This window comes from Hyaena hyaena, unplaced genomic scaffold, assembly GCF_003009895.1.
Source record: "Hyaena hyaena isolate Hyena2069 unplaced genomic scaffold, ASM300989v1 scaffold_38, whole genome shotgun sequence".
NCBI classification, from domain to species: Eukaryota; Metazoa; Chordata; class Mammalia; order Carnivora; family Hyaenidae; genus Hyaena; species Hyaena hyaena.
The window spans coordinates 4,404,508-4,431,592 of record NW_024080670.1 but is presented as its reverse complement, the minus strand read 5'-3'; the positions used below and the strand labels follow the sequence as shown (position 1 = coordinate 4,431,592).

General features: G+C 54.8%; 3 protein-coding genes across 9 annotated transcripts in view; 1 reads left to right on the top strand and 2 right to left on the bottom strand.

Annotated features, from left to right (window-relative positions):
* Positions 1-53: 53 nt before the first annotated feature.
* Positions 54-13,934, top strand: TTC16 (tetratricopeptide repeat domain 16). Of its 4 annotated transcripts, none has more exons than XM_039229459.1 (14): positions 54-379; positions 1,063-1,197; positions 1,569-1,659; positions 1,806-1,945; positions 2,923-3,023; positions 3,115-3,244; positions 5,372-5,586; positions 6,219-6,463; positions 6,808-6,949; positions 9,835-10,000; positions 10,511-10,653; positions 10,821-10,998; positions 12,617-12,704; positions 13,091-13,934. In XM_039229459.1, the coding sequence occupies exons 1-14, from the start codon at positions 299-301 to the stop codon at positions 13,681-13,683; spliced, it is 2,448 nt and encodes an 815-aa protein (XP_039085390.1). In that variant the 5' UTR covers positions 54-298; the 3' UTR covers positions 13,684-13,934. The 4 variants fall into 4 exon arrangements, with proteins under 4 accessions (XP_039085390.1, XP_039085389.1, XP_039085391.1 ...); XM_039229458.1 differs by having other exon boundaries at positions 1,063-1,235; positions 1,802-1,945; XM_039229460.1 differs by lacking the exon at positions 1,063-1,197.
* Positions 13,872-18,001, bottom strand: TOR2A (torsin family 2 member A). Of its 2 annotated transcripts, XM_039229463.1 has the most exons (5): positions 17,679-17,968; positions 16,798-17,063; positions 15,866-16,041; positions 14,848-14,975; positions 13,872-14,674 (listed from the first exon to the last, which is right to left on the bottom strand). In XM_039229463.1, the coding sequence occupies exons 1-5, from the start codon at positions 17,827-17,829 to the stop codon at positions 14,430-14,432; spliced, it is 966 nt and encodes a 321-aa protein (XP_039085394.1). In that variant the 5' UTR covers positions 17,830-17,968; the 3' UTR covers positions 13,872-14,429. The 2 variants fall into 2 exon arrangements, with proteins under 2 accessions (XP_039085394.1, XP_039085395.1); XM_039229464.1 differs by lacking the exon at positions 14,848-14,975 and having other exon boundaries at positions 14,539-14,674; positions 17,679-18,001.
* Positions 18,002-19,844: 1,843 nt separating this feature from the next.
* Positions 19,845-27,085, bottom strand: part of SH2D3C (SH2 domain containing 3C) — a 29,634-nt gene continuing 22,393 nt past the window's right edge. For 2 of the 3 annotated variants that reach the window (XM_039229548.1, XM_039229549.1), the window contains 7 exons: positions 26,681-26,805; positions 24,591-25,126; positions 23,545-23,660; positions 22,840-23,011; positions 21,933-22,044; positions 21,357-21,563; positions 20,274-20,449 (listed from right to left, as the gene is read on the bottom strand). In XM_039229548.1, coding sequence (XP_039085479.1) covers positions 20,274-20,449; positions 21,357-21,563; positions 21,933-22,044; positions 22,840-23,011; positions 23,545-23,660; positions 24,591-25,126; positions 26,681-26,805 — 1,444 coding nt within the window. Of the gene's footprint in view, positions 20,450-21,356; positions 21,564-21,932; positions 22,045-22,839; positions 23,012-23,544; positions 23,661-24,590; positions 25,127-26,680; positions 26,806-27,085 lie in introns of all 3 variants that reach the window. The other variant, XM_039229547.1, reaches the window with a different exon arrangement.

Here is a 27,085-nt window from a genome sequence, read left to right as displayed (position 1 = left end):
AGTGGCGGGGCGGGGGCTGAGTCTGGCGCCTCCGCTCCTTCCGCGGCGCCGCGTCACAGCGTTCCTGTGGGCTTTGTTATGGACTTGCGGAGCGGCCGCACGACCTCGGGATTGGGAGGAGGGAGCCTTGTTCTGGCCCCTGCTGTGGCCCGGCCTGGCTGCGGAAACCTGACAAGTCCTCTCCCTGACGCACCACAGCCTCCCCCGCTGAGAAGTTTGCTAACCTCCTTCCGGCGCTGAACAACCCACGGCTCCCGGAGGCGTGGCCTGAGGGGCGGGGCTTGTGGGCGTCCTGGAGATGGTGCCTAGCAACGTCAAGGGCAGGCTACGTCGCGGGGGAGGTCCTCCTGGAAGGGAATTCATGAACAACTCCAGAGAGGTGCGTGAGAGGATCAGAAGACGAGACCAAGGCTGAGTTCTCAGGAAAGGTTTTAAGCACAGGAGAGGAGAGGCAGGATCAGTTGTGCAATTCATTAAAGTCCCTGGCCGCTGCACACAGAACTGAGGGCTCGGGACCTGTGTCTGGTGGGGAGGTCCGAGAAGTGGCCGGAGCTGGCGTCCAGGCAGAGGTGGGATCTGCCCAGACGGGAGGATGAGAGACGGGGAGGGATCTAAGAGATCTTTAGGAAGTGACACAGACAGGACCTGAGGTGGACTCACCGAGGTGGGAGAGCCTGGGGCAGAAGTCAACGGAAGTGCTCAGTTTGGCCTGCTGGGCGTGAGAGGGGCTGCGGGGCCTCAGCTGGAGACATTAGAGATTTGGGTGCCCGGAGCTGGAGCTGGAGCTGAGGGGAACCAGGAGGAGAGCAGAGGGCAGTGTGCGTGAGACCCCAGGCCCTTGACCTGGACCATAGGAGAGGGAGAGAAGCAGGACTGGAGAGAGAGCAATTGGAACATCCCCAAGGGGAAGGGAGCCAGGAGTGCCACCAGAACCCAAACTGTGCCTCCTGGCAGCCTCATTTCCAGGCCTGGTCCATCCTGTAAAACACCTGAGGACAGTGTGTCAGCGGAGCAAGGGTCATCTCTGAGGCCTCCCCCCAACTTGCTGTCCCTTGGTTCTAGGATGCTCTGGAGCCTGACCCGGCTCCCTCACAGCACATCCCAAAGCTATGGGTGAATCCAGTCCCAGAGGAGACCCTACAGCGCATCTTTGGGACCAGCCAGGTGTTCCAGAACATTGATTATATAAAGCCAAAGGTCGTGGGATTAACGGTGCCCCTCAAAGTCAGGGAGTAGTGAGTGACTACTTTGTCCTGGGGTCCCAGGGTCATCCTCTGCACAGCCAGTGACATGCCCTACAGCTTTGGGTTGGTTACTCTCCCTCTCTGGGCTTCAGTGAACTCAGCGGTCTAACAGGGTTCTTCCATGTGAGCAGATGAAGATGCGGCCCTGGACGAGCTCCACAAATTTCAGCCTCCTCTCCCTGGGTCCCTGTCTGCCTGCCCAACCCTGTCTCTCTACCCACCGTCCTCCCAACCCAACCCCTCCTCCCAACTCCTGCTGCCGCAGCTGTCTGCCCTGGGCTGGTCAAAGTCAGGGCCAGCCCCTCTGCCTCCTGCCCCCCACAGCTACCATCAAGGCCAGCAGTGCTTGGAGAAAGAAGACTGGGAGATGGCCGTGCTGTACTTTTCCCGCGCCGTCCACCTGGACTCCCAGCTGGTGAGCAGTGGGCATGGGCAGTTGCTAACACACACTTTGCCCTCGCTGTTGAGCCTGCCAGGCCCCTTCTTTCGGTCCCTTCTGGTAACTGAGCACCAGGTCTCAGCGGAGGGGACAGCAGCCCGGGTTCTCCCTCCCTCAGGTAGACTTCTACGCTTTGCGAGCTGAGGCCTACATCCAGCTTTGTGACTTCTCCTCGGCCGCCCTGAACCTGCGAAGGGCCTACTCCTTCCAGCCGGAGAACACCAAGTACCTGGAGCGGCTTACCTTCGTCCTTTACCTTCAGGTGCCTGGGGCTGCTGCGGGCCCACCCAGGGCGCCCACCTCACCCCCAAGCCTGTTGGCTTCTCCCTTTAGCTGTGGGTGTTTTCATGGCTCCAGGGACCAGCCCTGCCTCTCTAGGGACCTTCGTGTCCCATCTGTACCTGCTGCCCCTCTCACGACCTCTCCCACCTCCAGAGTCCATTACTACCAGGGCTGGGTATTTTGTAACATTACCCAACCAGAGTTTTCTGCAGTGATGACAGTGGTCGACTCTGCACTGTCCAATCTGGTAGCCATTAGCCACGTGGGACTGAAGAGCCTTTGAAATACAGCATGACTGGGGAACTGATTTTTAAATTGTATTTAATTAATTAATTTAAATTTGTAGAGCCACACGAAGCTGGTGGCTACTGACCTGGGCCACACAAACCTAGCCTCTTAGGCTCTAAGCACTAAAAAGGTTAGCGCATCCCCTATTCACAGTTCAAGACAAAAATATTAAATCACAAAATACCAACAAAGTCCGAGGTTTGCTGTTTCTGTATTGCTGTCTCTCTCTTTTTTAATGTTTATTTGTTTATTTTTGAGAGAGAGAGAGCATAAGCTAGGAAGGGGCAGAGAGAAAGAGAGGGAGACAGAGAATTTGATAGTGCAGAGCCTGATGCGGGGCTCAAACTCATGAACCACGAGATTATGACCTGAGCCAAAGCCGGACCCTTAACCAACTGACCCGGAGCCACTCAGGTTCCTCTGTATTATTGTTTTTTGTCAACTATAATTCTCTTGCTGTGTCTCCCTAGCTCTATATTTCTCTCCATCTCTGTCACTATCTCTCCGTCTCTCTGTCTCCATCTTTGTGTCTCTGTCCCCTGAAGTTTCAGATCTGGAGGGCTGTGTCCCTGTTTCTTATCTCTCTCCCCTCCTGCCCCCATGGTGCCCCCTGTAACTGAGAGGTGCTGCTGGGTCACAAGCAGGAATGACTGCCTCCTGTGTCCCCAGGGCCAGTGCCTGTTCGAACAGTGTGCCTTCTCGGAAGCCCTGAAAATCTTCTTGCAAGCCTCTGCACTGCAGCCCGAGAAAGCCAGCTTCCGCTACCGGTGGTGGGTGCCCGGCACGTGTCGTCATTCCCCTGGCAGCCCCTTCCTGCCCCTCTCGCCCGGCAGACAGAGTGCTTCTGCCCTGTGTCCTCAGCATGGCCTGTCTCCTGGCCCTCCAACGGCACCAGGACTGCCTCTCGCTCGTCACCAAGGAGGTGCAGCTTGGCACGACCAATCCCGATGTCTACATCCTCCGGGCCAGGCTCTACAACTTCTTCCAGAAGGTAGAGCAGGGAGGGCAGGGCGGGGGTGGCCCTCCCCCTGCCTGGGTGCCCCCAGCATACCCTGAGATTATGGGAGACCGACAGGCTCTCCGTGTGGTGGTGACATTGTCCTCTCCGGGTAGAGTCCCCAGCCATCACTGACCACTCGACATAGTTGTCCTGTTGTCACTTAGCTCTGGCTCTGTGCCAGACCTGTGTCGACCCTCAGAAACCACAAGGTGGGAAACCTATGCCATCCCTGCCCTTGTAGATCTTACAGCCCTAGGGGAGACATCCCTAAGCAGACAATTATACAAACTGATTTCACGAGTCTGTGAGTGTGGGAAGCATCACGGTGTGGGGGCACCCAAGGATCCATTAGATAAGGCAGCCCTTCCTCCTCCCTTCCTTTCCCTCCTTATTTTTTCTTAAATGTTTATTTACTTTGAGAGGGAGAGAGAGCATGAGCAGGGGAGGGGCAGGCTCCATGTAGGTGCAGAGCCCGACATAAGGCTCGAACTCACAAAATGTGAGATCATGACCTGAGCCGAAACCAAGAGTTGGACGCTTAACCAACTGAGCCACCAGGAACCCCCTTTCTCTCCTTATTTGCCTCAGTGAACATTTAGGGAGCCCTGCACTGGGCGTGGGGCCAGACAGTATAGGGAAGAGCTGGGAGCAAGGGAAACTTGGGGTCACAAGGGAGGAGGGGACTGCGAGTATGAGAGGGTATCAGACAGGCTTTTGTGAACTGAGGACACGGACTTCTTCCTGGGGCAGCAAGAGCCTCAAAGGGCTGCTCCCTGGGGCAGTGGGCTTTCAAAAGATCCTTTAGGCTGCAAGGTGGAGTTTGGACTGGAGGGGCAAGTCGGGAGGCCAGGAGCCCGGGAGCCCTCCAGCTGGAGAGGAAGGTAGAGACAGGATGGCCATGTGGGGGGGGGGGGGCAGGAAAGGGGCAAATCCCATAGTCCTTTGGAAGTCAGGCACAGAGACGGACAGAGAAGAGGGCATGAGGGAAAGGGAGGGATCGGGAACAATGCCTGGCGTTCCTGCTTGGCCTGGTGCAATGGAGCGGGGGAACTCGGAGTGGGGGGTCGGAGGGGGTCCCCTCCGTCACCAGATGGGGCATCCTGGGGGTAGCTGGAAATCCGAGCCTCTCCATACTGGGGTACAGGCTTCTGGGCCCCACAGTGACTTAGTGAGAGAGGACTCGTAATCATTGTAATTATCAGTAATTGCTGACTGTGGGAATTTAGCCCCTCCCGCCACCTCCGCCCCTGTAACAGGTGCACACCTTCAAAGCACTTGACCCGTGCTTGTATTTAAGACTCAAATAACCCCCTTTGAGTAGATACAACCCATCATCCTCTTTTCACAGATGAGGAGCTGGGTCTAGAGGGCCTGGTTGACCTGTCCAAGGTCACATAGTCAGCTCTCAATGGTGCTGCTTTTGAACCCAAGCCCACCTGCTCCAAAGCCCTGTCCCTTGCCTCTGCTGTCTTCCCCCTCCTGACTTCCACTTGCACCTGGTGTCCACGCTGTTTGCTCTGCTCACCCTCCGACCAATTACCCGACAGGATGCAGGATGCTTGCTAAACCTGTTTGTTGACTGACTGACAGACTTGCTTACCCCATGGAAGGTATTTGCCTGGGGATATTTTCTATCCATGCACATGCCCTGGTCTGCATCTGTTCCTTGTCAGAGATGTCTTGGGCTTCAAGGTCAGGGAAGTTGGGGAGGTCATATGCGTGGGAGGAGAGGGAGGATATGACAGTCACCATCAGGAGGACACACCCTCCGCCCACCTCAAGTGACCTTAAAAGAAGTCCTCTGAGGAGGAGGCATCTGCACCCCATTCTACAGCAGAAACCACCCAGGCTGACCTGGCTCACCTGAGGTCACATCTGGAGAGGGACCGGCAAGGGATGGGGCCTGGGATGGGATTTTCCCACAGTGCTCCCTGCTTCCTTCATGGTGCGGGGGAGTGGAGGAGGCAGAACAGCAACTCAGGGACAAGGGTGGGAGACGTGGTGCCTGCCTGCCCAGAGAAAGGCCCCTACAGGCCCGGAGGTGTGACCGTGTCACCATGGGACAGGTCAGAGCTCAGCTGAGCCCGCTGCCCTGATGCCATCCATGGCCCCCTGCAGCCTAGCCTCTGTTTTCGAGACCTGCATAGTGCCTTGCTGATGGATCCCAAGCACCCACAGGCCAAGGTGCTGCTCAGGATGTTGGTGGACCAAGCTCAGCAGGCTTGCCAGGACGCCAGGACCTTGGCCGTGCAGGGCAAGCTTCGGCACGCTCTGCAGCACATCAACTGTGCCATCGAGAACAACCCTCTGGATCCTGGACTCTTTCTTTTCCGGTACTTTGTGTGGAGGCGCCCATCTTGGATCCTGCTGTGTAGACTCAGGAGAGGCTTTGACCCTCCCTCAATTTCCCCATGTAGCCTCTAATAATCTTTCCCTACAACCCATTAGGGTCAAAGCTGGGGAGAAGGCTGGAGCTGCTCTTGCCCTTAGAGGAAGGGCAGGCGGCCACCTCAGTTAATCTGGGGATCCTGGCTCCCCCAGGCCTGCCAAGCATTCATGTTGGGAGTCTCAACCCAGCTCAGCGGTCAGGCTCAGGTTTGAATCTCCCCCCGCCCAGGATTCATTACATGATTTGGGGCCATTTAACTTCCTTGAGCCTAGGTTTGCACATATAAACAGTGGGGAAAACGTCTACCCTGTGCACAAAAAGGCCTCAGCATAGAGGTCTGCACACACCTGTTTCCCAAAAATAAAAGTGGAAGCTATTTTTGACTAAAACGAAACTACCAGTGACCAGCTGGTTATCCAAGTGGTAACCAGAGCCGGCCCCACACCTAAGCTGGTGCACGGGGAGAGGGGCCCTCATGCCACCACCACCGCACAAGATGGTCCAGACTGGCCAACAGTCTGGCTGGCCACCCCGGTTGGTGGGGGCTGCCTTGGCCCTCATGCCCCTCCCCCGCAGGGGTACCATGTACCGCCTCCTCCAGGAGTTTGACGCTGCTGTGGAGGACTTCTTGAAGGCGCTGGACATGATGAGCGAGTCCCAGGAGGACATGGTGCAGCAGGCACAGCGACAGCTGCTGCTGGCCTACAACGACTTCGCGGTGCACTGCTACACGCAGGGCGCCTACCAGGAGGGGGTGCTGCTGCTCAACAAGGCCCTCAGGGACGAGCAGCAGGAGAAAGGCCTGTACATCAACCGTGGAGGTGCGTGCGGGCTGCCCCGGCCCCTCTAAGTCCGGGGCAGGGCACCTGAGGCCCGAAGGAGGGAGGACCGGAGGAAAGAGCCTCAGTGCCCTGGGGACACACTTTGGGAAGTGCTGCCTTAGACAAACGGGCTACAGCCTCTTGAAACTGCTGAGAATGAGGCGGCTGGGAAAAGGTGCCCCGAGACAAGGAAACCCTCGGCAGGCGCCCGCCACCGCCCACGGGGAGTTCCCAGCCACCAGACTCAGGATCCCCTGGGGGTGGGGAGGCAGTGCTGGGGCTCCTGGGCACTGGACTTGGGGACCCACCCACTCAGCCCCTATCTCCGGGTCCCTGGGCCCCAGATTGTTTCTTTCAGCTGGGCAATCTGACCTTTGCGGAGGCCGACTACCAGCAGGCGCTGGCACTGAGCCCACAGGACGAGGGTGCCAACATGCGCATGGGCCTGCTGCAGGAGAAGATGGGCTTCTGCGAGCAGAGGAGCAGGTGCGCGACCCGTGGGCGGGCCCAGGGCGGGGCTGCGGGGGGGCGGGGCCTGGCTCCAGGCTGCCTACTGGGACCCTGGGTAGAGACCCTCTGCTCTCCCAGGCAAGAGTCCTAAGTAACGATTTTAGTTTTCAGGAGTCCGTGAAAAAATTTTCACTTTTTTCTCGGAATATTGTTATGGTAATTGCACTTTTTATAAAAAAAAAAAAAAGAAAACAACAACCTGTGTTTGGTAATGTATAATCAGAACATGAATCTGCCTCCCAACACCAATCCCCCATAAGTTTGTAGAGATCCCTCCAGATTGTTTCCTATATATGTATATTTTTTAAATAAAGTCTTAGGGTTTTTTTTGGTTTATTTATTTTTGAGAGAGAGAGCGAGAGTATAAGAGGGAAGAGAGAGAGGGAGACAGAATATGAAGTAGGCTCCTGGCTCTCAGTGCAGAGCCCGATGTGGGGCTCGAATTCAGGAACTGTGAGATCATTATCTGAGCCGAAGTCAGACACTTCACCAACTGAGCCACCCAGGCGCCCCTCCTATCTATATATTAACAATTGTCATCATTTTACAAAATGAAATCATGCTAAACTGTCTTTTGACTTCTGATCTTATACATAGGGCAAATTCACTCTTCTTTATTATTTGCATGGTATTCCGTTCTATGGAGGTACCACAATTCGTTTCTTTAGACAACTTTCATATATATATATATGTGTGTGTGTATATATATATATACACACACATATATATATTTATAGTTTATTGTCAAGTTGGTTAGACAACTTTCTACCGATGAATATTTGGGTTGTTTTCTGTTTTTGTTTCATTATAAATAACGTAATGAGCACCTAGGACATACATTTTCATGCTTTATATTAGGAATGCCACAGTTAGATTGCTGGAAGCCAAACTGTTGTGTTACAGGGTGTGAACATTTAACATTTTAAAACAGAATATCTTGGGGCGCCTGGGTGGCTTAGTCGGTTAAGCGTCCGACTTTCGCTTAGGTCATGATCTCTCGGTTCGTGGGTTTGAGCCCCGCGTCGGGCTCTGTGCTGACTGCCAGCTCTGAGCCTGGAGCCTGTTTCAGAGTCTGTGACNTAGGTCATGATCTCTCGGTTCGTGGGTTTGAGCCCCGCGTCGGGCTCTGTGCTGACTGCCAGCTCGGAGCCTGGAGCCTGTTTCAGTCTGTGACCCCCTCTCTCTCTGACCCTTCCCTGCTCACGCTGTCTCTCTCTCTCTCCTAGAAATAAATAAAACATTAAAAAATAAAAAATAAATAAAATATAAAACAGAATATCTTGGGGTGCCTGGGCGGCCCAAGTCAATTGAGCATCCAACTCTTGATTTCAGCTCAGGTCATGATCTCAACAGTTTGTGAGATTGAGCCCCATGTCCTTGGACTTCATGCTGACAGTGCAGAGCGTGCTTGGGATTCTCTCTCCCTCCCTCTCTGCACCCCTCCCCACTAGCTCTTCCTCTCTCTTTCAAAAGAAATAAATAAACTTTAAAAAACAACGTAATATTCAATTGTTGTCCACAAACAGTAGTCACTATAAACTTCCCCCAGGAAAGGAGAGCCTTGGTTTTCCCAAATCTCCCTAGTGCCAGGTGTTAAGACTGTATTTTTTTCTTTTCTTTTTTTTAAAGACTATTTTTGACTCTGCTAATCCAAAGAAGGAGGCAAAGAAACACTCTTGCAGCTCATTTATCTTGCAAGTTTAAATTGCTAGTGCGCTGCGGCATCTTTTCGTCATTGTGGCTGGTCCCAACCTTTTTGCCCGTTTTGCTATTAAATTGCTCCTGAAGGGGTGCCCGGCTGGCTCAGTTGGTCAAGTATGTGGCTCTTGATCTCAGGATTGTGAGCTTGAGCCGGCATTGGTCATAGAGCCTATATAAATAAGTAAGTTTTTTTAAAAAAAATAGTAAATTGTTCATTAAAACTTTTTGTTGTTGTTGCAAGAGTTCTTTGTAGGCTAGGGGAATTATCGTCTGCCTTTGTGGGAAAATATATTTCTCCTATTTATTTGTGGTGGTTTTTGCTACTCAGTAACTTGGATTTAATCATAGCCAAGTTCATTTTCTCCTTTTTAGCTCTTGAGCTTGTGACATTCTCAGAAAGGTCTTCCTTACTCCTAGATATTAAAAACATTCACTTAGAGGGGTGCCTGGGTACTTCTGTTGGTTAAATGTCTGGTTTGGTTTTGGCTCAGGTCTTTTTTAAAAATATGTTTTAATATCTATTAAATATTAAACTTTTAAAAATATTTATCTTTGAGAGAGACAGAGACAGAGACAGAGCATGAGCAGGGGAGGGTCAGAGAGAGAGGGAGACACAGAATCTGAAGCAGGCTCCAAGCTCTGAGCTGACAGCGCAGAGCCCGGTATGGAGCTTGAACGCATGAACCGCGAGATCCTGACCCGAACCAAAGTCGGATGCCCAACCATCTGAGCCACCCAGGCATCCCCGGGCTCAGATCTTGATCTTATGGTTCTTGAGATGGAGCCCCACGTCAGGCTCTGTGCTGACAGGCTGATAGCAAAGAGCCTGCTTGGGAGCCTCTCTCTCTCACCCTCTCTGCCCCTCCCCCACACTCTGTCTCTCTCTTTCCCTCTCTGCCTCTCCCCCACACACTCTCTCTCTCCCTCTCTTAAATTTTATTTTTAAAAAACCCATTCACTTATATTGGGGTCTTATACTAGCATTTAAGTGTTGGGGCCATTAAGAATGTTACTGTTGGAAGAAGAGCAGAGGGTCATGGTGGAGCTGGGGGAGCAGAGACCAGCCTGATTTTCCCAGACTCCCCAGGGGGGCCCAGGAACTGTTATTTCCCTCCAGAGGGCCCAGCTCGCAGCAGCCCGTGACCCACTGTGTCCTGCAGGCAGTTCCATAAGGCGGAGAGCCACTTCTCCATGGCCATCCAGCACAGCCCCCAGCAGCCCCAGTACTACCTGCACCGTGCCAGGAGCCGCCAGTTCCTGCAGGACATTATGGGAGCCCGCCTGGATGTGGCCACCGTCCTGCTCCTCAACCCCAAACAACCTAAGGTGGGTTCCTCCTGGGCCAAGAGGGCGGGCTCCAGAATCAATACCCACGGTTGCTATAGATACTCCCTGCTCCCAGAAGAAGTCAGGTTTCCTAGCAAAACTAAGAGCTGCCAATGCCAGGCACTTACAGCGTGCCAGGTACTGTGCCAAGCCACTTCAACTTGCGCTGCTGTTTTTCCCTCTTCAGCACCCCAAGAGACAGGTAACATTATTATCACCCCCAATTTGTGGGTGAAGAGGGGAGGGTTCAGGGAGGTCAGTTCCCTTGCCGCAGGGCACACACTTAGAGGTCAACCCCCCACAGGCCGGCACCTGTGATTGGCTGGCCGGGTCCTGGCGCTCTTCCTCCTCACAGGCTTCTCCCAGCTCTGGAGCCCTCTAAAAACCAGTTTGTAAACCCTTCTCCACCCCCCCACCCGCACCCCCCGCCCCGCAGCTCTGAGAAGGGCTCTGGGTGGGCCTCGCCACCTGCCGCCCTGCCCTGGCCCACACCCACCTCTTTCCTGGCAGCTGCTCCCACTGGTGACCAGCCTCTTCCCAGGCATGTCGGTGGAGGAGGTGCTCAGCAGCCAGGTGGCCCACCTGGCCCGCCTGCAGCTCGATCGGGTGTTGGAGAGCAGGCTGCAGGCTGGCATCCCTCAAGGCATCGTGGGGCAAGTTCCTGGAGCGGGCACCCCGGGCCGGGGGCGGGAAATGGCCCGGCGTCAAGACTCCTGCCCCACCGCCTCCTCAGGCGGCTCTCCAGCCCCCCGGGGATGGTGGGCCAAGTCCGGGGGGCGGGGGGCCCCTTACCCAGAGCTCCGGGGCCCTGGCTTGGCAGGCAGCTCAGGGAGCGGGAACAAGAGCGCCAGAAGGCACGGGCCCTGCGGCTCTTGTGGAAGCGGGAACGGCCTCTGGCTGAGACCTCTGAAGAGCTCAAGGCCACCCCGCAGACCCTGGAGGAAAAGCCAGAAGGCCCAGAGGAAGAACCTGAGGCCCCCAAGGAGGAGGGAAAACAGGTGAGCGGGCCACAGGCCAGGGCCTAGGGCCCTGGCGGTCGGAGAAGGGGTGCGTACCCCAAGCCAGGGCTGAGGGATGCAGATTGGCTGGAGGCTGGCATCCAGGCCTGGCTCAGCCACCACTCAGCTGTGTGACTTGGGCTGGGGACGCTTTGCTTTGAGATGGGGATGGCACCAATAAGGGGTGGGCACATGAGGATGTGGGCCCCTCACAAGGAGGCCTCCCCACACCTTGCCACACTCATCTTCATAAATTCCGTGTGTGCTGGCTGTTTGTGCCAGGATTCTACAAAGTTTTTATTGAATGTAACTATACACAAATCATAAGGGCGTGACCGGATGAATTGTCACAAACTGAATACACCCCTGACACCATTATCTATTGAAAGCCCCCTGCCAGGTCCCTCCCCTAGCCCAGGTCCCAAGGCTGTCCTGATTCCTGACATCACAAATGAACGGGCCCGTTCCTCACATCCGTGGACAAATACGGTGGCCTGCTTGCCTCTGACTCCTCTCACTAAGCATGTTGGTGAGATGCAGCTAAGCTGACTGCTCGTTCTCGCTGTAGACAGTCCCATCCTGTGAAAGCCCCATGATCTGTCCGCTCAACTGCTGACAGGCAGCAAGTACACTTGTGTTCAGAGGAAGCATTACGAATGAGTACATAGACTCCAGCATCCCTTGCTGTAAACGGAACTAGCCAGTGCTAGTTTTCTAGCTCACGCCGGAACACAAAAATATAGAACCCCCTGAAGTCACTGTGAGCTGCCTCCCTCCGTTGGTAGCGCTTGCAGCTCTGCCTGCCCCTCCTGGCTTCCATTCCCCGTGGCCTGCGGGTGTGAGTGGGCTGGAGGGGTTCAGCAGCCACGAGCCTGGCTGTGGAGTCCTGCGGGCCTGGATCCAAGCCCCGCCTCTCTGCTTTCTCAGCTGTGTGTCCTGGGCAGGCTGCTCAGGCACCCGGAGCCTTAGTTTCTGGACCATGAAAGGGTAGTTCGCTCCCAGGTATGTGGGAGGATGAAATGGAAGAGGCATGTGACGTGTAAGAAAGTTCCTCCATTCTTCACTAGCTATTCCCCAGGGCGCTGCACTTTACAGTTTACAGAAGCCCGTCCCACACTTGAACTCATTCGCATTTTGTTTTTTTTTTTTCACTTGCATATTTTTATTTATTTCTAGGAGAGAGAGAGAGAGTGAGAGAGAGAGAGAGAGAGCGTGAGTAGGGGAGGGTCAGAGAGAGGGAGTCACAGACTCTGAAACAGGCTCCAGGCTCTGAGCTGGCAGTCAGCACAGAGCCCGACGCGGGGCTTGAACCCACAAACCGCGAGATCATGACCTAAGCGAAAGTCGGACGCTTAACCGACTAAGCCACCCAGGCGCCCCGTCATTCGCATTTTGAAACTGAGGCCCAAGCAGCTTCCCAAACACTGCCCTTCTCACAGTGCTGCGCCAGTCTGGTCTGCCCACTCCACTTCCCGGCCAGCCTTAGCGTCTCCGTGTCGCACCCAGCCCTAGCTGGGGACCCTTGAAGAGCTCTGAGCTGCTGTTCTTCCTTCCGGAGCTCTGCACTGGCCCGTGGCCTCCCACAGCCTGTGACGGCCCTGCCTGTCTTCTGCCCTAGGAGGAGAAGCCGAAGCCTGCGCCCAGCCAGGTGACATCCCTGTCCGACAGCTACTTCAGCCAGACCTCTTCAGGCTCCATCTTGGGCTGTAAGTCCGCAGCGCTCCTGGGTCCACCGAAGTGGCAGAGTGGGCAAAGGTCAGGGGTCCGAGACTCTCTGGCCCGTGGGTGCTTCTGGGCGCTGCTTCTTACAGCCGTGTGACTATAAAGCAGGAGTAGTAACCGTCACTCTGCAAGGGGCCTGGTGAACCCTCAGTGAGGGCTGGACGAGGCGGTCCTCAGTGTCTCCCTCTTACCCTATAGCCCTGGCCCAGCTGCAGGGCTTGGGTTGCCGAGGAGGACTAGGCTGGCATCATCCAGCAGACCTTCCCCTTGGCTGTGCAAGGCCTCTGGGGGATGGGCAGGGGTGAGACTGACACCTGCTTTTGCCGGAGCTGTCTGCGAAGGGCAGCCTAACTCGGCACATCCTTCCCAGTCAGGGTCATGTCCACCCCAGAGACAGAGACATCCACTACCTGCCAGGATTACAAGAGCAGCTCGGCCACTGCTCTGACATCCTCAGACTCCTCACTGCTGAAGACTCAATCCTCAGACCTGCTGGACAGCAGGGAAGACCTAAACTTGGGCCACAGCCCCAGAAAAACCAAAGCCACCGAGGACCAGAGCCGCAGGCCCAGCAAGACCGAGGTCGCCCAGGGCCAGAGCTGTAGTTCCAGCCAGACAGAGGCCACCCAATGCCCAAGACAAAAGCCTAACGAAACCAAGGCCACTAGGGGCCCAAGACAGAGGTTCAGAAAGGCCAAAGGTGCCCATGGCCAGAGCTGGGGACCCAGTAAGGCTGCCACCCAGGGCCAGTGCTGGGGACTGATCCGAAGTTCCAGCAAGACCAAGGATTTCTGTGACCCAAGTTGGAGCCCCAGCAACATTGAGGCCACTCAGGGCCAACACCAGACGCCCAGCGAGACCAAGACTGCCCAGAGTTGGAGCCAGAGCACAAGCCCAGATTCCAGCAAGACAGAGGTCACCAGGGGACTGAGCCCAAGTCTCAGAAAACCCCAGACCACCTAGGGCCTGAGCCAGAACCCCAGAAAAATCAAGCCTGGCCAGGATCCCAGCCCCAGCCTCCCTCACCTCTTGCTGGGGACGGAAGAGATTCTAACCGCCCCCCACCCCCACCCCCAACACACGCACACACTCACTGGCGCTCAGCGAAATAGGCTCCTTCCAGAGCAATTAGATACCTCAGCCAACATTCCTCTGGTCCCATGGCTAAGTTTATTGTGTTTGTTCTCTTATAAAATTAAAAACTTTAAAAACTAGGCCCAAGTGGCAGCTTGAGTCCCTCTGTTCACAGAGACGGAATTCTCAGCCTGGCTTTATGTACGGGGACACAGGGTGTGGAGTGGAGCATTGAGACTGTGGTGCCAGACCAAGGGGCCAAGAGTAAGACTGAAGAGGGAGGGGGCAGCCACGAGCCACAGTCCCTGAGTTACAATTCACATTTTAAGAAGGCTCAAGCTGGAGAGCAAGGGCAAGGCTCACTGAAGTTCTGGGGTCACCAATGATTTCCCCAGGGAAGGAAGCAAAGGCCAAGATGCCCTGGAACCAGTTAAGAGGCCAGGGCCTGCCCTGGCCCCCTGGCCCCCTGGCCCCCTGGCTCCCTGGCCCCTGTTCCTGGCCAGCACGCCGCCTCCTCTTCACTTTGGGCTCTGGGGCTCACTCTCCAGGCGGCTCAGGAAAAGGATCCCTACTGCGGAGGCCCCAGGGCTTTCCTGCACAGGCTGGCCGGGAGGGCAAGGGTGCCATCTAGAGAGTCAGAGGAAGAAGGCAATTCTGGAAGCCACAGTTTTGCAGCCGTTGGAGGAGAAGAGCTGCTCGTCCTCAGGGAAGAAGGTGGTGCTGTCCAGCACAGCCTGGACCACCTCATCCCTTGGCTCCAGGCCCAGCTGCGCCAGCTCGTTGAGCACGCAGTGCCGCACGTGGTGCCGCTGCAGCGGTAGGAAAGGCACCAGAACGTCTAGGAGATGCTCTTCCATGATGCCTGAGCGCCAGAAGCCATCTGCGGGAAGGGACAGTGGGGGAAGGGTCCGTGTTGGGCTCAGGGACAGCCCAGGTGCGCCAAAGCATGGGCTGAGAAGTACCAGGTCACCAGGCAAAGCATTGGCCCCAGCCCTGGGTGAAGCCCCAGCCCGCTGAGGTTACCCCAGGGTGGGCCTCCCGGGCTGAACTCACGGTGCGGGCTGTCCAGCACAGCCTGGGAGACGACCCGCTCCAGCTCCTGTAGGCGGATCTCCTCGCGGTCCCGGCGACTGCGCCACGCCTCCAGTGCCACCTGGTTGATCTGCTCACCACCAGTATTGCTGAAACCATGGAGGATGCGGGCCGTGGCTCAGGATGGCCCTTCCTTCCCATGTGCCACCTAACACGACCTGAGCCAACCAGCAGGAGCCAAAAAATGCACCGAAAACATACCACAGGAACCCCTTCCTCTCTCCAGAGCCTGTGTCTACAACCATGACCCCTGGAAATTCACCTATATGTGCCACGCACACTGGAGTCTACAAAACACTTTTGGGTCCCTTAACTGACTTTCCCTCCCCCAGCCTCTAGGAGGACAGTGAGGCATTGATGTTGGCCGTGCTGTGCAGAGAGGAGATGGGAGTTCAGAGAGGTGAAGTGATCTGCCCAAGGAAACACAGCTAGGACTCTTAGAGGTGGGACTCGAATTCTAGTCCTGTTTTTCCCAGGTCTGTGTCCTCCTGGCCACAAAAGAGGGAAACCCCTGAACCTAGCAAGCTTCCACAAACACACGGCAAGGATCCCAAAGACTGAGCCCCGCGTGGGCTTTAAGAATGTCAAAATGGGGGGGCGCCTGGGTGGCTTAGTCGGTTAAGCGTCCGACTTTTGCTTGGGTCATGATCTCGCGGTTCGTGGGTTCGAGCCCCGTGTTGGGCTCTGTGCTGACTGCCAGCTCAGAGCCTGGAGCCTGTTTCAGTCTGTGACTCCCTCTCTCTCTGACCCTCCCCTGCTCACGCTGTCTCTCTCTCTCTCCTAGAAATAAATAAAACATAAAAAAAAAAAAAAAAAGAATGTCAAAATGGGAATAACAGTGCGACAGTGAGAGTGTGAGGGGCTTTGGAAAAGCCCAACTGGGAGGAAAGGTATTCTGCTATGGGACCACAGGCCAAGACCGATGGCTGAGACCTGGGATAAATGTCCCCCTACCACCCTGCCGCAGAGCCGCGCCCACCTGATGAAGATGAAGATGGCTCTGCGGTAGTTGGTCCCGAACACGACCCAAGAGGAGCCCAGGAAAGGCCGCAGGACCTCCATCAGGCCTGGGGCCATCTTGTCCATCTCGTCAAAGAGGAAGAGGGAACGGCTGCAGGCAGTGAGGTTCCCCTGGACCCAGCTCTTAAGATCCTTCTGCAGGGGAGAGGCAAGAATTGGAGGGGGTCTGGAGACACTCCTCTAACCCCAGACCTCCTGCCAAGGCCAGAACTAATCCCCTTCCCAGGAGGAGATGGTCTCCCAGAGAGAACTACTCCTTTCGTGGGGCTGGGGGCAAAACAGTGGCCCTGAGAGGCCAGAGACTTGTTCAAGCTCACACAGCAAGTCAGCAGGCGCACAGAGACTCAAACCCATGCCTCGCATCTGCCTGGTCAGGACTCACTCGCAGATATTTCCTACTTTCTATGAAAGGGGTAGGTCCCTCTCTGCCCCCTGAACCGTCCCAATAATGTCGACAGCTGAAACAGATCAGCCTGGAAAGTACCTTGCAATCAACAACAATGATAGTAGTAAGAGCAACTGGTTCCTGAATACTTACTCTGAGCCTCAAATTGGGACTATGCTTTACAGAAAGAAGATAACGTAGACTGTCAGGCAAAGGTAAGTGCTCAATAAATAATACCTGCACCTATATAAGCCCATGTCCCTCACAACAACCTTGGCAGGGAGGTAGCATTACTGCCCCCCAGGATTTAAAGCAAGAACTCCCTGCCAGGTAGAATGGCACCATCTCAAGCTCTGTTCACAACGGGTCCTGAGGGCTGAGGCTCCAACTGGCTGTGTGGCTTGGAGCAAGTGGCTCTCCCTCTCTGGACTGAGGACTCATTCACTCCCTAGGGTCTGGCACCCCAACGTGCAGGTGAATGGCGGTCCTGGATGCCACCAGCCTACCTTGTAGCGCTCCATGTGGCTTGGGTGGGGGAAGTGGATGACGGGGGAAAAGTGGTGTACATGAGGGCTGCGGAGGCCACCCCGGAAGAGGTAGCGTGCCAGCAGGGAGCTGACGTAGGACTTGCCAGTGCCTGTCCAGCCATGCAGGGAGAGGACCAGTGGCTTGCTGGGGGCTGGATCCTGCACAAAGGCCTTCACTGCCTTCACCACCAGAGCCTTGGCCAAGTGCTGGCCAGCAAGGTGCTGGGCCAGGTCACACTCCAGACCTAGGGCCACAAGGAGGACAGAATCAGAGCTGAGGACACACACACACACACACACACACACACACACACACACGCTTGTCACAGAAGGGATTGGGAGAAGTCGTATCTGGAACCCGGTCTAGGGTTCCCTGCGTTCTGGGACATTTTTACAAGCTGTCTGTAGAAAGGGAGTGGGGCCCTTGGGATCTCGGACTGCAGCAGCCACCCTCAGACCTGACTCAGCTCGGTAGCGCCCCCACCAGCCGGCCCTCTGTATGGCGCTCAGCTCCAAGTGGGTGTGAGCTGTCAACAGGGTTGGCCCGACTCCTCCCCACGCCCAAGGCAGGCTTCTCCTCCCTGGAGGCCCAATCTCCCCGCCAAGGCCCTGCTGTCAAATGCCCCTCTCCATCCTGGCAGGGCTCTCCCTGGATCCCAAAAAGGCTTCCTCAAACCTACGCCCCACGTCCGGGGCTCCAGGCTCTCAGCCCCTCAACGCCGGGCCCACTTCCGGCCCCGGCCATCCGGAAGTCTGGGAGTCCCGGCCCTCGGTTCTACCCTCCAGCTCTGGCCCTGGCGCAACCCCAGGGTCCGAGGGCTCCCCGGTCCGCCCGCCCCTCGGCTCCTGCGGCTCCTCACCCTGGAAGTCGGGCTGGAAGTCACATTCGCAGAAGGCGCCGAAGTGGCAATGCAGCGAAGTCAGGTCCCAGGCGGCGCCTGCGGCCGAGACCAACCCCAGCAACCCGAGGAGCGAGCCCCAGGGCCGGCAGCCGCGTGTCGCAGCAGCCATACGGGTGAGGCAGGAGCCGGGTCTGGGCCAACCGCCCCTCCCTGGAACCACAATTCCCGGCGTGCATCACTCCGTGGCAGTCACTACAACTCCCGGCACCCCCTGGAAGGCCGCGCCACAGTCCCGCAGCAGGACCGCAAGGTAGCCTCTAGGGGGAGCCCACGAACCGTCCAATCCAGGACTGCGGGGCCACGTTTCCGTGGCCACGGTAACTAGGAGACCATAATAGTGCCGAAAGAATTAATAAAGGATTATGACCACAAAGGGTGACGTAACAATTGTAGCAAAAACTTGTGCGGCGCCTTAAATCTTGCAAAGCTCCCTTTTCGTGCTCTTTTTTTCTTTTACACGATTAAAGAGCGCTCAGTAATATAGCTTTAGTGAGCACCTACTGTGTTCCACTAGTGTTAGGTGACTTATAGATCATAACAGTGCCGGTCATACAAAGAAATAGTAATGTTTTGGGGTGCCTGGGTGGCTCAGTGGGTTAAGCGTTGGAGTCTTGATTTGGCCTAGGTCATGCTCTCACTAAGTGCGGAGCCTACTTAGGATTCTCTCTCTCCTCTCTGTCCCTCCCCCACTCTTTCTCTCTCTCAAAATAAACTTTTAGGGGCGCCTGGGTGGCTCAGTCGGTTAAGCGTCTGACTTCGGCTCAGGTCATGATCTCACGGTTCATGGGTTCGAGCCCCGCATCCGGCTCTATGATGACAGCTAGCACAGAGACTGGAGCCTGTTTCCAATTCTGTGTCTCCCTCTGTCTCTGACCCTCCCCTGCTCACATTGTCTCTCTCTCTCTCAGAAATAAATAAAACATTTTTTAAAAAATAAAATAAACTTTTAAAAACAGATGATGTTTCTGTGAGATACAGGCAAAGTGTTTTGACTCAGTAATCAATGATTATTGACAATCCATTCTGTATGAAACATGACAGTCCCCTCTAGCAGCCACCATGCTTTAAGTGCTTGAACATCAATCCTAAGGAATTGATTGTGATTGTCCCCATTTTATTGAGAAGAAAATTGAGATCCAAGGGATTAAGCCTCTTGTCCAAGGCCACCCAAGTCGAGCTGCTGCCAAAGACCTAATGCACTATGTTAGCCAGCCTCTCTTGGTCAAAGGATTTAGAAGGCAAAGGACCCCCATGTTTTGTATTCAGTGAACAGGCTCCCAAGGCATCCAGCCTGGCCAGGAATCGTTTGATCCACATTGCCTACCTCTTCTAATCATGGAATCAAAACAACTGCTTTCAGGGCCCTTCTCAGAGATTCCTTGCTCCACCTACCTAACACACACACACGCACACACACACACACACACACACACACACACACACAGCCTTCTGGGGCCATTTCAAAGCCTGAAAAGAAATTAGGGGAGTTAGAATCCTAAATTTCAAAAACCCAGGTGCCTGGGTGGCTCAGTCGTTAAGCATCTGGCTTCGGCCCAGGGCATGATCTCAGAGTTTGTGAGTTCAAGTCCTATATTAGGTGAGCACGAGAGGGTGAGCCCCACCTCTCTCTCTCTGTCAATTGTGGGATTCTCTCTCTCTGCCTCTTGCTCACTTGCACTTTCTCTCTAAAAAAGAAAAAAGAAAAAAAGCACCCTTCTACCCCAAACATCTGAAATGCTTGGTTGTGCATTTGTGGGAACCTTAGCTGGGCTTCCCAAAGCAGGAAACCGGGTAGCAGGAGGGGCTGCCCAGGGTTTTTCTCACTGGTTGGAATTAGCTGTTTATCTCCCCCACTGATCTGTGAGCTCCTCCAGGCCGGGGACTGGGCTTTATTTATTTATATTTGGGGCTTGAACCCACGAATCATGGGTGAAATCAAGAGCCAACCAACTGAGCCATCCAGGCGCCCCTGGGACTGGATTTTAGTGTTGGCTGTAACTGGCTGCTGGTAGAATCTGAAATGTCCCAGGTACTAATTAAGCATTTACTGTTGAATGACTTTTTCCACTTTTCACCTGAGAAAAGACGCTTCCTTCCACCCCAGGGCCCCCGGAGAGACAGAAGAAAGAGCCATAAAAGTTTATTATATGAAAGAAAGAACATGGCTGCTGTACATCTATTTACAGAACAGACAGACATATTTACAACCAGGTGGAGGTCATGGTGTCTGGTGGGTGCCCGGAGAAGAGTGAAGAGGCGTGAGGAGTCTCCCATGGCTCAAGCACAGGGCACCTCGGCAGGAAGGGGGAGAAGCAGAAGCCGGAGGGAGGGAGAAGGTTCCAGTTCTTCCTGAAGGGAGACTTGGTGGGCACGTAGCAGGTGGGACGGAGTCCAGGGTCCATGCAGGACCCTGGAAGTGCAACGGAGATCCTGGTTTGGGCCCAGAACATTCTTGGGCTGATCACAGTGTCTCTGGGGTGCTCTGAGGAAAGGTCTGTGCCCCCTCTGTCCCTGTTGCTGCCCGCAGCTGCAGAGGGGAGGGGTCCGTGGGGGTCACAGCTCGCTGGAGCGGACAGCAGGTTCCAGTTTGTGGGACAGGGCAGTGAGGACCTTGTCAAACTTCTCATAGCGCCGGGCCTGGTTGCTGCTGGCGCCCTGGCTGCCCCAGAGAAGGCGCATCTGGAACTCGGTGCTGAACACCTCGAGCAGCTCTGGCCGGGCCTGGAACCCTGCAAGACAGGGCGCAGAGGTCAGGGACTACCACCCAGCCTGGGAAGGCCTGGGGCTCCAGGGCCTTGTTCCCAAGGCACCTCCCCACAGCCCCACCAGCAATCGAGCAAGGTTTATTGATGAACATGACCTTGTCTACCACATATAATTTTTGAATCGCTAAAAGATAAAAAATATTAATGTTAATTTGGGGACATTTTTCCTTCCCTTTTTGTATTTTTCTGTAAGTTCCAAAATTCTTCCCAAGAAACGAATACATTTTGCAAGTACATTTTTGTACGTAAAAAAATTGTTTGGTCTTTCCGAAAAAGGGTGAAAAACAAACACCAGAATATTCTCACCATTTGCCTCAGGACAATTGTGGGTGATTTTTGGTTTTTATTTCCTTTTTGCTCAGCTGTAATTTCCAGTTTGTCTACAGTGAGCTTTCCTCACTTAAATCATGCCTAAAGCAGTGAAAGACCGACTGAAGCCGCTGTCTCTGCTCCTTTCACGAAGCAGTTCTCCCTTTCGCCTAGAGGGGGCGCTCCTCGAAGGCAAGGCAGGTGTGTCTCCGCCAAGCGGCGACAGGCCAAGCGCTTTGCAAACAACCTTGTAAAGTAGTCCTGCTAGGACGTCTACTTCACAGATGAGAAGACTGAGGCTCAGAGAAAGACACACAGCTTTGGTGCTCTTTGAATCATCTCTGTGTCCCTCCACCCACACCGGATGCCTTCCACTAACAGTTGAACTGATAAGTGAGTGAAAAACGGAGAAGAAAAAAGAGCCAGGGAGCGAAGCAGGAAGAGGGATGGAGAAATGCAAATAGACCTTTGGAGGAAAGGGGAGAGCAAGTCCCGTGGAGGGAGGCCCAAAGACCGAGGACTGTCTCACCACCCCCCACCCCCCATTCGATTTGTGACTCACCCTGCAGCTTGACCTCAGCGTTGGTGTGATACAGGCCTCCGTGGTGTGCCACGGTGCGGGCAGCCTCCAGGTGGGCCAGGACCACCTCCACGCCGTGCTCCGTGCTGCCCCAGGGCTCAGGGCCCTCGGCCGGGGCGGAGTCACATTCCAGCAGAGTGATGAGCGGCAGCACATGGGGGAATGTGGTGTTGCTCAGCGGCGGGCCCTCTGCAGGGAGGGAGGCAGGTGCTTAGAGACTCTGGAGGCCCCACCATCCGCTCTGGTCCCAGGAAACAGGTGCAGCAGGGGGAGGGTCTGCCTGGGGTCCCTGACTTAGCCCCCTGGCCCCTGACTCCTGAGGCAAGCCCCTAATTTTGGATTCCTCCAGCTGAACCCACTGCAGCCTTAGCACAGTGCTGAGGGCCGAGCCTGGCCCTGGCTGCGGTGCACACTGTCGTCAGGCACAGAAAGTGAGCACAGGAAGAAGAGCCCGCACCGAGCTCAGTCAAGCTCTCATCATCCACATTGGGAGAGCCTTTGCCTGCCCAGAGAGAGCTAGAGCCTGTCCAAGGTCACACAGCAAGGCAGGGGAGGTACCTTTGCCCTCGTTGAGGCTCTTGAGAAATGGCTTGAGCTTCTTCTCATAGAGGATAGCACCTTCTGTGTGTCGCTGCCGAAGGGTCACCCATGTCTGCTCCAGCCGGGCAATCTGGGGAGATCAGACTGTGAGCAACCAGCCAGGGAAGGGGCACGGGCCACAGGCCACCCTGCTGAGTGGACACCCAGATGTAGGATAGTAATTATTGTCATGGTCACCATTCAGGTATCAGTGACAGTGCTTGCTGCATTTCACAATCTCTCTTGAAGCCCCTTGCAACAATTCATTTTATGAATGAGGGAACGAAGCCTCAGGGGAATGACTTGCCCAAGGACATTCCAAAATTAAGTGGCAGAGCTGGGAATTGAACCATGGCTTCTGGGACCCTGTTGTTACTATTGACTAGGCATAGGAGAGCAAGTAGAGTGTGGATGAGGTTCGGGCTCTGAAACTAAACAGACCTGGTTCAAATCCCAACTTTTTCAGCCTCTGGCTGTGTGACCTTAGGCAAGTACTGCTGTGCCTCTGTTTTGTCCAGAAGTAAAATGGGACAATAAAGGCACTTACTTCACAAGATTGTTTTGAGGAATCAGTGCTTGTAAAGCACCTAGGTGTAGCACCTAGCATATATTAAATGCTTGCTAAAATATAGCCATTTTATATTTATTCTTGAAATTCATATAATATTCGTCACTCATTTTACAGGTGGGTAAACTGAAGCCCAAAGAAGGGGAGAGACTTGAACTCAGTTCTAACAGTTACCCTTTCACAAATGCTGCCTAAAAGTCACCAAGTTCTTCCTGATTCAATCAACATATGGCCATCCCTAAGGAATACATTCCAGGAATGCCTGCTCCTCCAGGCAGCGACTACCTGAAGCCCAGCTCAAGATGCGCCCCTCAGTACCTGAGCCATATCTAGGGCGCCCATGACCGCAGCGAAGCTGAACATGTTGCCCATGGTCCCCCGAAGCTCGGCCGCCAGCTGGATGGTCTTGTGCAGAAGCGCTGCTCGCTCCTCGGCGGAGCCCGTGCAGCCCAGGATGTCCACGGCCAGCATGATGGACATGGTGTGGAACCTGTCAGAGCCGCCAGGTCAGAAGGGAGGGGTCCTGTCACTGCTTGTGGTTGGGCGCCGAGCCCAAAGTGACAGGTTGGAAAGGGTCAATGAGATTGGGGGGCGTGGCCAGAGTGAGGGAAAGCAAGCCCAAGGGCTTCTGATTGGTCACTGTGAATCAGGGGCGGGGCCAGAGGCTTTTGAGCGCCAGACTGAGGGGCTTGTGATCGATTAGCGGAATTCCACCGGCTGCACACTTTTAGGAAAGAGTACCTAGAGATGATGGGCGGGGCCAAGGCTCATGGGGTGTGACTGGTCAAGAGGGCGCAAAAGATGAAGCCGGAGACAGAGGACTCAGTCTTTTGGGAAATTAGGATTGCTTGGAGCTGGACACCGAGAAGTAGCGTTTCGTCGATGGATAGATGGATGCGTAGCCAGAACCCGTGGGAGCCGGGCCGGGGATTCTGATTGGCCAACCGGCCACAGCAAAAGGGCAGCGAGGTAGCCCGGGGGTTCCCTCCCCTCGAGTCCTCGGGGTGCCAGTGCTTGCCTTACCTTTCCAGCAGGTCTAGTCGTAGCTGCCGGCCATGGGGGAGGGTGAGCAGCTCCATGCCCCAGCGGACTCCCATTAGGGTCTGCATCTCCTTGGTAACTCCCAGTATCCTAGCAACCTGCAAGGACGCCCAGAGGGCTGATTAATTTCCTGTCGCGGCTGGCCCAAGCCATCTGGGAGTCAGAGAGCTTTATCTAGGAGGGCAGTGTGGCTGGGAGGCCGGGTTTGAATTCCAGCTCTAACCCTCTGCCGTGGAGCAAATGAACCTCATTTTCTCAGAAATGGGGGATAAACGGGAAAATGCCCAGAGGTGTTTGATATGTGCCAGAGGTAACCAGGATACCTTTATCCCAGAAGGCAAATCTGAGGCCCAGGGAGGGAAAGGGCTTGTGCAAGGTCACACACTGGCGGGAGAACCCAGAGATGCTCTCTTCACACCTAGCACTCTCCACAGGGGAATATCTCTACACCTTTTTCTTGCTTCCTAAGCTCAGAGACCAATGTGGCCTCCAAATAAAGTAATCAGTGCCCCCCCAAAAAAACTTCAGAGGGAGAAACTGAGGTGCAGAGAGAGTCTGTGTCCTTAGATGGTCAGGATCCATTCAAAGCAAAGGCCCAGGCATTTGACAATTTAGGAGTCTAGCCTGTGAGTTTTGCTTACTTTGTCCACTAGGGGGAGTGGGGGCAGGTAGCCTTGGCTTCTACATTTTACATTCCCCCAACAGCCAGGCTGACTCTCAGCAAACTCAAAAAGTGCCCCAGGGAGCCACACACCACCAACTTTCAGCACTGTCCAGTTCCAGTGCCAAACTGGAGGAAGCAAGAATATCTTGTTGTTTGTTGTTTCAAAGGAGAAAATTAAGGCCCAGAGAGGTAAAGTGATCAGTTCAGAGTCACACAGCAAGTGACGGACAGCTATGAAGCCAGAATCCAGGCCCACTCACTATGCTTGGGGGAATTTAGGGGTAGTTCCTCACCACCCCGACCTCTGTCCCAAAGCCAGAGGACAGAGGTGTCCTCTCTGCCCCGGTGCTCACACAGCACCTACCAGGCAGTCAACTTTGGTGACATGTCGGGCCAGCGTCCGGGCATCCACCTCTGCTAGCAGCTCCTTGACCTTGCGCAGGAGGCCCACCTCCAGTGGCCTGTTATCCTTGGGGATCAGTAGTGACTGGAAGGTGGCTGGGTTGAAGGAAGAGGTGGCTTCCACAATGGGGACCGTGAAGGTCCTGCCCCAGTCCCCCTCGGGGGCCCCATTTTCTGACAGTTCCTTTAGCTTTTCCCCGTAGCTCCTGGCCTGCCGGCTGGAGGCCTCGGCCGCTGCCCACTCTCGGCTGCCACAGACAGGAGGCTGGAGCTGGCAGTAATGGCCAGAGTCCGGGTCACTGTAGCTGCTAAGCGATGGTGATGGGGAGGCCTTGCAGAGTGTGTGGGAGGGACTGGCATAAGGGCCCTTGTCCGATTCCCTGGGGGGCTTTGGGGCACTTCCAGGACACAGCTGGGGTTCACTGGAGCGGCGGGTGACAGGAGAGGCAGGCAGTACTGTGGCAGAGGGAGCTACAGGGGCGGCGTGGACACGGGTCACTGCGAGGAGATAAAGAAAGAGAAGCAGTTACCAGGCCTCCCCACCCAGTGAGGTTCTCCTATCTCTGCCCAAAGTACAGGCTCCATCCACCCTATTGGGGTGATGTCTCCACCTCCCTGCCCCGAGGCCGGGCCCAACAGGCTCTGGCAAACTGACCAGGCCTCTGTGACACTCTCAAGTCATCTGAACCCCAGGAATTTGCACACTCCTACCCTAAGGCTGCTGCAGCTGTGGGGAACCACCGAACTACTCAGAGATTCCCATGACTCCGGGATGCTAAGAAGCCCTTGCCGGAAGTTCGTTGTGTGGAATTATTTCTCAGTGAATTAGCAATAGTGATTTATTGAGGACACATGCGCCAGGGGCTGGTGCCATGCAGGCAGTACCCTGGGCAGCAACAGCAAAACCATCATCCAAAATTAGAGGTGCTGTATATTGAGCTCCTACTGCCTGCAAGATCCTTCCTCGCACATTAGTCCACTTAACATCCCAGGGGGCAAGTACTTTCATGATCCTCGTTCTACCGTGACGAAACTGAGGTTCAGGGAGGTGAACTGAGCTGCCTGAGCGCTCCCGCCCAGCAAGGGATATAGCCGGGATTTAAACCCTCAATCCTGGATACTTTACACTGCCATGTTGCTGACAAAATGTGCCATAAATAACCCATGGCGAGGAATTTTAACTTTTGTACCCAGGAGAGTTGTCGTGCAGGGACATTTGTACGTTTGTAGTCATGACAAGTCAGCGGGCCCACGCTTAGGGAGGAATTTGTGACAACCTGTGTAGACGACACTGTACCAGGGCACCTGCAGCCAAAGATTCCCTCCAGAATACCCACCTCCCTGCATGCTTTGCCTGCCATGTGGACAATGTGCACTATGGCCTGTTGAAATCACTCTTTTTTTTTTTTTACGTTCAGAAATGAAGTAGTGGCTTATTTCTACAACAGGAGTTTTCTTTGTATTTAAAAAAAGGGGGGGGCGGTGCTCTGTACTTTCTGCTCAATTTTGCTATGACTCTAAAACTGCTCTAAAAAAAATCAAGCCTATTTAAAAAGGAAAAGAAAGGGAGGAAAAGACAGAAAGCACAACGAGACTAGCCTCTTTGAGCCAGCCACTTGGAAGCAGGGACCACTCAGCCAATGCAGGGCCCAGCAGGGCCCCGTACATGTGGTAGGTGCTTGACCCTTGGGGGCCGAGTGCTGCCGAGTAAGCCCACTTTACAGCATTTGAGCCCAGATTCAGTAACACAGCCTTTAGCAGACGTCTCTGCATTCTGGAGAATGCGCTAGAAACCACTTCATGGACAATGTGCCTCATGCCCAGTCAGGGCTCAATAAATCACTGCTGAATAAGCCATGGATATGTTTTGTATGTCAATATCATAGTTCCGCTGGCTGGTTTTTAGCATAAATTCTTGCAGGGCACCACTCTCAGTAAAGAGGTAGAAACACACATAATCACACACTGTAACAGAAATCATCGAAGATGGAGCTCACGTGCAAGGTCACTCCCACCAGATCCCCCCCACCCCTCCCCCTCCATTGGCCATACCAGTACTGTAGGCGGGGGAGCTGGGACTCTCGGAGATGGGGGACATGGGCGAGTGCAGGTCTGGGATCTGGTCCATGCTGAGGGCACAGTTGCGGATGGATTCCCGGGGGTGGGGCAGGGAGGTGCTGTGGAGCAGACACCCTCATGAGCAGAAAGTCCAGAGGGCAGGGTCCTTAGCTGGCCTTAGGACCACCGCCTCTCCCTCCATCCTAGATGGACTGAACTTCAGAGGCAGAAAAGGCCTGGAGATTGTAGAGTCCAATCCCCCCAACTGGCAAATGCAAAACTAAAGCCCAGAGGAGGGTGTGTTTGTGCAGTCCACCACCCACACAACTGCTCTCTTCCCGGAGAATCTTGCCCCCACTTGGAGAACTATCTGGGAGGCAGGGCTAGCAGAGAGGATGG

What these genes read in the sequence shown, in the direction of transcription:
- TOR2A (XM_039229463.1), bottom strand. Translation starts at nt 17,829, where the DNA reads ATGGCTGCTGCGACACGCGGCTGCCGGCCCTGGGGCTCGCTCCTCGGG. An exon ending in GCCACATGGAGCGCTACAAG is followed by an intron (nt 16,042 to 16,797) that starts GTAGGCTGGTGG and finishes TCTCCCCTGCAG; the next exon opens with AAGGATCTTAAGAGCTGGGT. An exon ending in TGTGCTGGACAGCCCGCACC is followed by an intron (nt 14,675 to 14,847) that starts GTGAGTTCAGCC and finishes CCCTTCCCGCAG; the next exon opens with ATGGCTTCTGGCGCTCAGGC.
- TTC16 (XM_039229458.1), top strand. Translation starts at nt 299, where the DNA reads ATGGTGCCTAGCAACGTCAAGGGCAGGCTACGTCGCGGGGGAGGTCCT. An exon ending in TCTACAACTTCTTCCAGAAG is followed by an intron (nt 3,245 to 5,371) that starts GTAGAGCAGGGA and finishes GGCCCCCTGCAG; the next exon opens with CCTAGCCTCTGTTTTCGAGA. An exon ending in CCTGTACATCAACCGTGGAG is followed by an intron (nt 6,464 to 6,807) that starts GTGCGTGCGGGC and finishes CCTGGGCCCCAG; the next exon opens with ATTGTTTCTTTCAGCTGGGC.